An 11,857-nucleotide genomic window follows, 5' to 3' on the forward strand; every position below is an offset into this window, starting at 1 on the left:
CCTCCTGGAACACTCAAATACGCTGCTTCCTCCTGGGCTCTGTTCATCTGTGGCAAACTGGACTAAAGAAGTTCTACTGAATAATGCATGGCGCCTAGAACAACTTAGGCAGCAAGTTGACAGACACACTTTGTCTTTCCTGGAAGTTGTGCTTCATGGTTAGATGAAAGGCGCGGGTCTGTGTTTTTGTAGAGGTAGCTGCTGAGCCTCTGGAAGCTGAGATATGCCAATGGGGAGACCGAAGCACTCGTGGGAGCAGGAAGTTTTGTGATTTTAATCAGTAATGTTTCTGCTCCAGTTAACACCAATGTATGGTCTGACCTGAACAGTGAGGGGCTGTCCTGGACCCAAACAATACACACATGAGCGGGTTTAACGCGTCAGCTCCAGCTCTCGCTGCCCACCGTGCATGATCACCAGTCTGGCTTCGCTGCTTTGCCAGCCAGCTCACAGCTCAGTGCCGCTCTGCCCCCCACACCGGCGGCAGGCAGTCGCCAAAGCCAGTCGGCAAATGCGCGTGCCAGGCAGGTCGGCAGTGGTGGAGGAGTCTGTGCAAGAGGTGCGACTCATCCGGAAGTCTCTATGGGAAGTAAGTTCTGCTAATCCAAACTGGTTAGGTCTCATTCTGGTCTCATTCTGGTCTCGCCCTGGTCTCACTTCAGCATCTGGCTGTCAGGGAAAGCTGCTCTCTGTGAGTCTGGAGTGAGATGTCTGGCTCTGTGAGTCTGGAGTGAGATGTCTGGCTCTTAAGGCTCTCTGAGTGGGAAACATGCAGGTGTTTTGGTCTGGGTTTCAGGGAATTGGGATTTGTTAAGGAGCTGTTCTGTTCGTCGCTTCGGTAAACATTGTGATAACCCTTTGGCATGGCCTACTTTTGAGACATCTTTTATGACTCACTAGTTCTGTCTTGTTGCTATGCAACAAAGGTTAGCTCTCTAGCTTTGCTCCTGGGGTCTTAGTGGCAGTGTGTGTCTGTGAGGTGTGTTTCTATGGTATTTCTGTGAGGTGTGTTTCTGTGGTGTTTCTTTGAGGTTCCCTCTTTTCATTTATAATGCATTCCTGCATTCTTTTCATCATAATGCACCCAATCATGGTCCCTTTGGAAGCAGTGTAATGGTCTTTATGTATCTGTGCTTGTTCGTTCCAATGTCACCTGTCTGTGAGCACAGCCCTTAGCTCTTTAACCGGCGTGGTGTCTTCGCTCTTTGCTCTTTGCTCCACAGCTTCATAAGCTCCTGACAGACCTCCCAGATGACATGCTGGAGGACAGCCGAGACTCCTCCTTGGCCGAGCTGGACGACTCGCCCTGCGGTAACCATGGCAACACCAACAGGTACACAACACAGTGCTCCCGCCGTAGAGCATTGTTTATTTTGACTCTGCAAAACATGCCTGACTGGCTCTCTCCCCACTCAGATGATCTTATGAGTCACTTTGAGTTGAAGTGAAGTGTGTCAGAGTTACATAAATCAATTAAATCTGGTAGGCTGTTTTTCAGAGTTACACTCACAGGATTCTTTTGACCTGATAACCATTCCTCCTGTGTAACTCGTGCTGTCTTGTCAAGCTGTTATTCTGTGCCGATGTGCCTGTGTATCTTTTGTGTGTCTGCGCTGAGGTGTTTGTGCTGGTGATGTGTCCGTGATGATGATGTGTCTGTGCTGATGATTTGTCTGTGCTGATGATTTGTCCGTGATGATGATGTTACCGTGCTGATGTGTCTGTGTGAGTGCTGCAGTCACTTTTCCCTCTGTTTTAGACCCCAGCATGTTCGTAATGGGCAAACTCAATGGGCCAATCAGCAAAGACCCCCTATCACTGAGGAAGTGAGTTTTCGAAGTCTTTCTTTTTGAAGTTTGTTATTTGCCTGCCAGGGATTGTGTGTGCGTTTGCGTGTGCGTGTGTGTTCGTGAGAGATGGCTGTGTGTGTGTCTGTGTCTGCCAGGTTTGATGTATTTTCTTATGTTGGACTTGTTGGATCTCTGTTGGACTCATCTGAGCAGTGCTAAGAAATGCTATATGGAAAATGGGTTGTTTGCTATCAGCCTGGCTGGAAAATAATATATGATCATTAAAACAAAACCATGAAAACAGAAATAACAGATAGAGGCTAATAATGAGTTGCCTTAAGCTGTAAATTGATTCTGTTTTTCTCTGAAGCCCTTCCATGATAACTATGAAGACGAGGGCTCCTACCATCAGGACTACAGCTATGAGAACGGTCACGCCCCAGTACCCCAGGGGGGCCACGAGGGGTACCCCTACTCCAGCATGGGACTGGAGGAGTCCTCATGCACCAATGACTTCTCCACAGAGAGGGGGTACGAGCAGGACCCGTACTCCCCCTCCAAGAACTCCAACAACGCGCCGAATTACAACCAGCACAGGAACCATTTCCAGGTTAGGGGACCTGCCGCTGTGCAAGAAGGGAGAGTTTTAATGAAACCTGTTTCACCATGGCATCTGATTATACTGCTCCTTTTTAATTGTGTGTGTGATTGTCATGTGTAGAATGTGGACGGTGGCGGAACAGTGGAAACGGCCGATCATTATAAGGCCACCTACCAGCCCCACCAACCTGCCCAGATGTTCAACCCAGAGAGTCATCAGAACGGACATCTCCAGAACGGACATCTCCCCAATGGACTCCATCAGAACGGACATCTCCCCAATGGACTCCATCAGAACGGACATATCCCGAATGGACTCCATCAAAACGGACTCCACCAGAACGGACTCCACCAGAACGGACTCCATCAGAACGGACTCCATCAAAACGGACTCCATCAGAATGGACACTTTGATCAGCTCCAGCGGGAATTCCTGGACTCCAGACAGAGTGAGTGACCTGAGCCCAGGGGGTTGGGTGGAGGTACAGATCAACCAGAACTTCTTCAGGCTTTTCTCTTTTCTCTCCCAAAACATCTCCCAAAAGCTGTTTCTCTGGCTGTTTCATGGTGTCTGTTGAAGCACAGGCAGGAACTTAGGGCTTTTTCAGAGCTAGATTTAGCTAGTAACAGCCCATAATAACCCACACTGGTGACAAAGAAGAGAGAGTTTTGAAAAGGGCCTATTTTTCTGGAGCGTAGCAATTGATTGCTAGAATCTGGAGAGTATCAATGACGAGTGTGATTGTTCTTTAGTTTAACGGTGCTGAGTGCATTTGCTTTGCTGTATGTGGTTTTGAGTGTAACTGCTGAGTGTGTGTGTGTGTGTGTGTGTGTGTGTGTGTGTGTGTGTGTGTGTGTGTGTGTGTGTGTGTGTGTGTGTGTGTGTGTGTGTGTGCGCAGACACCCAAGAGGGGCAGCAGCTAGCCCAGCTCCAGGTGCTGCACCAGGCCCAGGCCAGACAGCTGGAGGAGCAGGAGCTCAAGCAGGAGGAGGGCAAGCGCAGGATCCGCTTCCTGGAGCACCAGCTCGCCATCGTCAAGGGTGGGAGGAGAACACACACACACACACACACACACACACACTCCTCCACTGAGGAACTGGAGAAAAATAAACACCCTTATCTTGTAAGTGTGTGTGTGTGTGTGTGTTGGTGCGCGTGTGTGTCCATATGTGTTTGTGTCTGTGTTTTTGTGCATGTGTGCACCTTTTGTTAACGTGTGTGTGTGTGTGTGTGTGTTTAGATGAGAAGGAGGGTTTGGCAGTGACTCTGAAGGAGTCGTCTCGTGTGCTGGAGGAACACCAGAGTAGAGAGGCTCAGCTGCAGGCCAGCCTCAAAACCCTGGAGCACCAGATACACACACTCACCGAGAGAGACCAAGAGGTGACACACACACACACACACACATAAACACACACATACACACACAGAGATACACACACTCTCATTGAAAAAAGAAACTATAGTTTTTCCATTTTTGACGGATATAAATCCTGTTAACTCACAACCTTGAAAGCACTGAAGTGGTGTTTAACAGTTGTGCATTGAATGATGATAATATATTGTTTGCAGCAGCAAAAAAGTATTGGGTGGTGACACCACCACAGGAAACGTTTTAACGTTATGTTGATTGAACTTTTAAACTATTTTCAGACGAACAGTACCACAGCCATGCATAGTGTACTGTTTCTAGTCGATTTGGAGTCATACTGATGTTTCCAACACCAGCATCTTAGAAATAGAGCAGTTAGATTGGGCTGATCACCATGTGTCTCTACAATCAATATGAGATTGACCATTACGCAGAATACACACGCACACACACACACACACACACACACACACACGTGCGCCAAACGAGCAATTCACACAGATACACACACTCGCTGGTAGTTAATGGTGTATGTGTGTGTTTTAAACGGGTAAGTGTGTGTGTGTGTGTGTGTGTGTGTGTGTGTGTGTGTGTGTGTGTGTGTGTTAAACTGGTGTGTGTGTGCGCAGAGCCAGAAGAAGCAGCGGGTAGCAGAGGCAGCGGTGGCCAGCTTACAGCAGCAGATGATAGAGAGGAGTCGCTCGGACACACTCACACGCACACGAGAGCAGCACGACCGAGACCTCCACACCGTCAGGGAGCAGCACGACGCCAGGGTGCTCAGCCTGCAGCAGATGCTCGACACACACACACATGCCCTGCAGGAGCAGGTAAGGAGTACACACACACACATAACACACATGTACACACACACACACACACACAAAGGCCCTGCAGGTCCTATGCATACACACGTACACAATTGTTCATATTCGTGTGTGTGTGTGTGTGTGTGTGTGTGTGTGGCTGTCAGACGGAGCTGGGCCAGCGACTGCGTGAGCAGGTGAGGCAGCTGGAGAGGCAGAGGGAGGAGGAGCACGTGGAGAGGGCCTCCGTCATCAACGCCCTCACACAGCGCCTGGAGGACAGTCAGAAGCAGTGCGCCAAGCTGCTGCACGCAGGTGAAGAGGAGTGTGTGTGTGTGTGTGTGTGTGGGTGTGTTATTGAGTGTGTGTGTGAGCGAGAGAGAGAGAGAGTGTGTGTGTGTGTGTGTGTTATTGAGTGTGTGTGAGAGAGAGTGTGATCCTGTGTTTGTGTGTGTGTGTGTGCTATTGGGTGTGTGTGAGAAATAGAAAGAGAGAGAGAGAGAGAGAGTGTGTGTGTGTTGTGTGTGTGTGTGTGTGTGTGTGTGTGTGTGTGTTGGACCCACTACAGATGAGTGTGTGATTCTGTGTGTGGGTGTGCACAGGTGCATTGTGCCTTCAGGCTTGTAATATTGTGTCTGTGTTGGATTGTTGTGTGTATGTGTGTGTGTGTGTGTGTGAGAGAGAAAGGAGTCTGTATTTGTAAGTTGAATTACTGTGGGTAAATGAGAGCAGAAGCGTTTGTGTGTGTGTTTGTGTGTGTGTGTGTTATTTATGCATGTTTATTCATGTTTGTTTATTTATGAGCTCTCACGGGTCAGTGCTCTTTGGTTACACACTAATGCGGTTGAATGAGGGGGAAGCTGTGAGCCACTCACTAACTGGCCTACTTCTGCCTCTTGCAAACACATTAATTTTAAAGGAGAAATAGATTATTCATTTAAATTTGTGTGTGTGTGTGTGTGTGTGTGTGTGTGTGTGTGTGTGTGTGAGCATGTGCGCGCTATGGGTGTATTGGTATATGTTTTATCCCAAACCGTTCGGTACAGGAAGTTTGGTTCGGTATGCGACTTCCTTGGTTTGGTACGCCCTGTGACCCTGACAATTACTGTCAAAATAGTCTATTCATGTTACTACTTACTCACGCGGATTAGAAATACTGGAGCGCATGTTTTACTCAACACGTTTTGACAGTGCCAGTTGTCCGTCAGCTGTGGCATGCTAGTCGGTTTAACCTAATTCAGACGGGGGGATGATTTGTGTCAAACTGTTTGCCGACATTGCCTATGTAATAACTAGTGCTGTAGAGTATTTATCGCTGCAGATTCGGACCGTGCCAAAGTAATAACTAGTGCAATAGCGTATTTACTGCTGCAGATTCGGACCGTGCCAAAGTAATAACTAGTGCTGTTGAGTATTTATCGCTGCAGGTATGTGACCATAATCAGTGGTAGTAAAAACATAACTAGAAAATGCATTTCCTGAAGGAAATACCAGTGCATGAAATGCAAAAGTTAAGAAAGAACGAATAAAAGAAAAGTGAAAGAAGGAAGGAAGAAAGGAAAGAACAGTAAAAGAAGGAAATAAGAGTTGAAGACGGAAAGAAGAAAGGAAAGAAGAGTGAAGAAAGGAAAGAAAAGTGGAAGAAAGAAAGAAGAGTGGAAGAAGGGAAGAAGAAAGGAAAGAAGAGTGAAGAAAGGAAATTAGAGTGGAAGAAGGAAAGAAGAGTGGAAGAAGGAAAGAAGAGTGGAAGAAGGAAAGAAAAGTGGAAGAAGGGAAGAAGAGCCGAAGAAGATAAGAAGAAAAGAAAGAAGAGGGAAAGAAGAAAAGAAAAAGGTAAGAAGAGTGGAAGAAGGGAAGAAGAAAGGAAAGAAGAGTGGAAGAAGGAAAGAAGAAAGTAAAGAAGAGTAGAAAGAAGGAAAGAAGAAAGGAAAGAAGAGAGGAAGAAACAAAGTAAGGAAAGAAGAGTGAACAAGAGTGGCTCTGGATAAAGACAGTAAAGAGTGAAAATATTGACAGAAGGAGAAAAAAAGAGTGAAGCAGAGAGATGGAGTGTGAGAGAAAGTAGAGTGAGAGTGATAGAGAGAAAAAAAAGTAGAGTATGGAAGGTGTCTATTAATATTCCTTGTTATACAGTTGAATGGAGAGGTACAGAGAGAAGAGGACCCTTGGAGGCTTGCTGCAGGTGTCAGTGAAGCACAGGTGCAAGCCAGTTTAATTACCCTATTATGATGTCATAATGGCCCAATGTAAGTCAATGGGAAAATTTAGATTTGTTTTTCTTTAATAACTTAAAAATTATAAAGTTTAGAAAAGTGAAAAATACATAGCATAAGTGTCCTTTACAAGACCTACGCGACAAAGTTTGAATGAAGTTTCTACGTTAAGCGGTTCGGGCTGAATTAATCGCAGAAAAAGGTAACAAGAATAAGAAGAAGAAGCCTAGGAATAACAATACAGGGCATTTCATGCACTGTAATTAAGGCACATGGTAAAAGTGCCTTCACGTGTGCTTTTTAGTCAGTCCTGCATGCTCTGTGTCAAAAAGCACAAGCTGCATGATCAACATGTCAGTGTCTTAGGATGGAGCACCACTAACATCTGTTATTTATTTAAATTCTGCTTACTGACAGTTTTTATGCCTTAACTGTTACAGTACAGAATTATAAACAAAGAGCCACTGTTGCATGTTAACATTTTTCAAAACAAAGGAAAAATAAATAAAACAAAGTCTGCATTATGTTTTGTTTTCCCTGCTGTACAAAAAGCCTACCGAACCATGACCCCAAAACTGAGGTACACATCAGACTGTGACCCCAAAACTGTGGTACATACAAGTCTAATTAGGAGAATGAAACGAGCATCTTGGGAAACTGCTTCAGAAAAGAACTCCCAGCAGCCAGCCTCACAACACCATCTGATAAAAAACCATGAAAAGTTTGTCAGCCCAATGATGGAAAATATTCACAACCCCTGTGTGAACGATATGGATGTGTGTGAATGTGTGTTTTTTTCGATCTGTGTGCATTTATGTGTGTGTGTGTGTGTGTGTGTGTGTGTGTAGGTCTGTTATTTAAGATTGTGTGTGTGTGTTGTGTGTGTGTGTTGGTTGTGTGTGTGTGTGTGTGTGTGTGTGTTGTGTGTGTGTGTGTGTGTGTGTGTGTGTGTGTTCAGGTGGGGTGCAGGAGATGACTCAGATGCAGATGAGACTGCAGCAGGCCCAGTCTGCCAAGACCATGAGTGAGGAGATGAACAAAGCGCTGCAGGTGGGTGTGGGTGGGTGGGTGTGCTAATGTGTGTGTGTGGGTGTGCTACTGTGTGTGTGTGTGTGTGTGTGTGGGTGTGCTACTGTGTGTGTGTGTGTGTGTGTGTGTGTGTGTGTGTGTACTAGTGTGTGTGTGTGTGGGTGTGCTACTGTGGGTGTGCTACTGTGGGTGTGCTAATGTGTGTGTGTGTGTGTGTGTGGGTGTGCTACTGTGGGTGTGCTAATGTGTGTGTATGTGTGTGTGTGCTAATGTGTGTGTGGGTGTGCTACTGTGTGTGTGTGTCTGTGTGTGTGTGTGTGTACTAGTGTGTGTGTGTGCTAATGAGTGTGTGGGTGTGCTACTGTGGGTGTGGGTGTGCTACTGTGGGTGTGCTAATGTGTGTGTGTGTGTGTGTGTGTGTGGGTGTGCTACTGTGTGTGTGTGCTAATGTGTGTGTGGGTGTGCTACTGTGTGTGTGTGTGTGTGTGTGTGTGTGTGTGTGTGTGTGCGGGGTGGGGCGTGGAGGTTGGCTCTGAGAGTGTGTGTGAGCTATACTCAGGGACCCATAGATGTAGATTTCTCATTAACAGCGAGTGAGTTGATGAGTGTGTGTGTGTGTGTGTGTGTGTGTGTGGATGTGTGTGCGTGTCGATGCCGATTTCTCATTAACAGAGAGTGTGTGTTGAACCTGTGTGTGTGTGTGTCGATGCCGATTTCTCATTAACAGAGAATGTGTGTTGAACCTGTGTGTGTGTGTGTGTGTCTCTCAGGAGGAGCTTAATGACCTGAAGGATCAGATCAGGCTTTATGATGCTGCGGTGAAACACAAAGCCATCTCATTGGATAGCGGGGGGGACTGGGATAACCAGCTGTCTGACTCCTACGCAGAGCTGGGCATCAAGAAGGTCAACTGGAAAAAGGCACACCTGCACAGGTACCAGCAATGCGCCATACAGCACTGAGGACACTTGGTGTGTGTGTTGTCTGTTCATAGTTATTTACTTGCTCATATTGTATAATTCCCATAGTGTAATCAACTGGATGACATACCTGTTAAGTGAAAATTCACACAAGAGACCTCAGGAGTCCGGAGTTGCATATAAGCATATTTATTAAACAACAACAAGCTCGTCGGGCTCTTCCACGTCCCGACAGGTCAGAGAGAGTCACGGGCTCTCAGAGAGAGAGGGAGCCCAGACCTACCTCCAGACTGCACTAGACAAGAGAAAAGCAATATTAAACACATCACACAAGGTTTATATAGATAGAAGTTTAGCGTTCTCTGGCACCAATACAATCTGTCAGCAGGGATAACCACGTAATGGGGCTCTGACGTTCGAGGATATCTTACTATGCTTCCTGCCATGCAAAGATGTACATAAGGTTCGGAACAAGCACAGTTCGACCCTCCTTATCACCTCTGGTCCACACATGCTCTTGCACATATCTTATCTTAATCTCAGTTACACAAACACACAGAAAAGCCATGTTCCTGCTCACATAAGCACATGTTTCATACAAGGTAATTATTAATACAAGGCACGGTCATTAACGATGTTTCTCTGTAAATCAGTGGTTCTTAACCTTTTTGGAGGTACTGAACCCTGCAAGCTTCATCAGTGCATTCGCCGATCCCTTCCTAATTTGAAAAATAAAATATGATTTCTTCAAAGCGTAGGTATGTATAAAAACGGCCCGACATTGCTAGTGTGAACCGGGCTATACTGCGTGTGCACCTACAGGACAAAGTAGAGGTCAGAGGTCACCTCTCACTACCCTCACTTCCTGCACGCATTACCCATGATTCAGAGCAGCAGTATCTGGAGTATAGTAAAGGCAAACGCCCGGTATGCCCGATGGCCAGTCCGTCCCTGTGCGTGTGTCTTGACCCTTGCCGAACCCCTGAGAGTGGCTCACCGAACACCTGGGGTTAAGAACCAGTGCTGTAAATGATCTCTGTCAATACCCCTCATTCAATTCCAATTCAACTAAATTGTATTGATATAGCGCCAAAACAATAGAGTGGTCTAATCTGCCCTATGCTGTGTTCTGTTGCCCCCGTGTGTCAGTACCCCGGTGCAGGGGGAGGGTGTGGACGGTGGCGAGGTGGTGCGGGAGCTCCGAGCGGAGCTGCAGCGGAGCCTGGCCAGCCTGAAGGACAAGCGGCAGCGCATCGCCCAGCTGCAGCAGGAGCTGCACACCACGCAGGAGCAGCTGCAGCAGCAGGACGGCACACACTCCAGCACCAAGCTCTCACCGGTGAGGGGGGGGTGGGTGTGTTTGGGGCGGGTGTGTTTGGGTAGGGGTGTGTGTGTGTTTGAATTTAGGGGGAGTGGGTGTGTGTTTGGGTAAGAGTAATAGTAATGTGTGTGGGTGTGTTAGGGGCGAGGGGAGGGGGGGGGGGGGGGCTGGTGTGTGTGGGTTTGGGTTTGGGGGGGTGGGGTGTGTGTCTGGGTTTGGGTTTGGGGGGGTCGGTCTGTAAAGGTAAGTGTAAGAGTTATGGTAATGCTGAAACCAGGTTGACCTGGTTCGATTCCTGACCGCAGCATGTTGTCTGCAAGTTGCTTTGGATGAATTTATGTGATTTAGAGCAGATTTCATGGATAACTGAGGTTTTGATTTGGGTTTGTCACAGGTGTGTCGCACGGTAATAAAGCATCTTCGTCTCTAGTTTTAGTCACAGGTGTGTCGTACGGTAATAAAGCATCTTCGTATCTAGTTTTAGTAACAGGTGTGTCGTAGAGTAATAAAGCATCATGGTGTCTCTAGTTTTAGTCACAGGTGTGTCGTAGAGTAGTAAAGCATCATGGTGTCTGCTTTAGTCACAGGTGTGTAATACTAATAAAGCATCTTTTGTATCTCGTGTGTCTCGTGTTTATTCCCTCCCTCCAGAAGGCTCCGGAAGCCGTGGACAGACCAGCGACGGCGGCAGCAGCGTCTCCCTCAGAGCTGGCTCTACTGCAGGAAGAGCGGAAGCACCTACAGGACAAAGTAGAGGTCAGAGGTCACCTCTCACTACCCTCACTTCCTGCACGCATTACCCATGATTCAGAGCAGCAGTATCTGGAGTATAGTAAAGGCTTCATAAGGAAATTCTAGTGTGTTAACTTTATGAGCAATACTGAAGCACAGATGTCCGAGTAGTATCTAGTACCTATCTGTATCTGTTGATTTATTTATCACTAAAGTCTGCTAAAGTGTTAATGTGTAAGTATGCTGTTAAAAGGCTGTGTGTGTGTGTTTGTGTGTGTGTGTGTGTGTGTGTGTGTGTGTGTGTGTGTGTGTGACGTGTGTGTGTGTGTGCAGGCTCTGGAGAGGCGTAATAAGGAGATGAAGCTGGCTGAGGAGAAGGTGAAGGCTGCCAACTCTGAGCTGTGCAGCAAGATGAGGGAGATGATCCAGGAGCTGGACCAGGAGAAGCAGGAGGCCGAGAAGAGGTGAGGAGGGGGGGTTAGATCATTATGGGATGGAGGGGGGGTTAGACCACTAGGGGGAGAGGGTAATCTCTTGCTGGGAGAGCCTCATCCAAGGTAGTGTAGTCGAATATAAACCGTCTCTGTACTCTGCTTGTATTTGTCCAGATGCTGTGTGGTGTTTGAGGCAGTGGTGTGTGTGTGTGTGTGGGGCAGTGTGGGGCGGTGCAGTGGTGTGTGTGTGTGTGTGTGTGTGTGTGTGTGTGTGTGAGCGCGAAAGAGAGGCAGTGCATTGGTGTGCATGTGAGGCAGTGCAGTGTGTGTGTGTGTGCGTGTGTGAGACAAGGCAGTGGTGTGTTTGCTTTTCCCTGAGATCAGAGAGGGACTCTGCTGTTTCCCGTCTCCTCCGCTGAGAGCCCCCTGCTGTGTGCACACAAAAGCATGACATTTGCCTAAAGGGCCTTATATAGTACACAAAACGGTCGTGTCGGATGGTTGGACAGTGGGCGGGCGGCCGGATAGTACGTACTAGTTAGCATTTGTGTCCCTTTATAGTACTCCAACGGCTGTGGGTGCTGAAAACAATTCTCTTCCACAACAGTAGGGGGAGTAACGGTTTAAGTCCCGAAAGACAAG

General features: G+C 47.3%; 1 protein-coding gene across 1 annotated transcript in view; it reads left to right on the forward strand.

The window, feature by feature from the left end:
- Positions 1–409: 409 nt before the first annotated feature.
- Positions 410–11,857, forward strand: part of cep152 (centrosomal protein 152) — a gene marked incomplete at both ends in the record, with an annotated part of 25,503 nt that continues 14,055 nt past the window's right edge. The window contains 14 exons of the mRNA XM_080847561.1: positions 410–589; positions 1,224–1,333; positions 1,760–1,826; positions 2,161–2,400; positions 2,512–2,839; positions 3,291–3,431; positions 3,632–3,771; positions 4,390–4,590; positions 4,734–4,881; positions 7,738–7,829; positions 8,579–8,742; positions 9,878–10,067; positions 10,701–10,805; positions 11,115–11,245. Of these exons, the coding sequence (XP_080703687.1) occupies positions 410–589; positions 1,224–1,333; positions 1,760–1,826; positions 2,161–2,400; positions 2,512–2,839; positions 3,291–3,431; positions 3,632–3,771; positions 4,390–4,590; positions 4,734–4,881; positions 7,738–7,829; positions 8,579–8,742; positions 9,878–10,067; positions 10,701–10,805; positions 11,115–11,245 (2,237 nt within the window). The remainder of the gene's footprint in view (positions 590–1,223; positions 1,334–1,759; positions 1,827–2,160; positions 2,401–2,511; positions 2,840–3,290; positions 3,432–3,631; positions 3,772–4,389; positions 4,591–4,733; positions 4,882–7,737; positions 7,830–8,578; positions 8,743–9,877; positions 10,068–10,700; positions 10,806–11,114; positions 11,246–11,857) is intronic.

Source organism: Sprattus sprattus (genome assembly GCF_963457725.1).
Source record: "Sprattus sprattus genome assembly, chromosome: 11".
Classification (NCBI taxonomy): domain Eukaryota; kingdom Metazoa; phylum Chordata; class Actinopteri; order Clupeiformes; family Clupeidae; genus Sprattus; species Sprattus sprattus.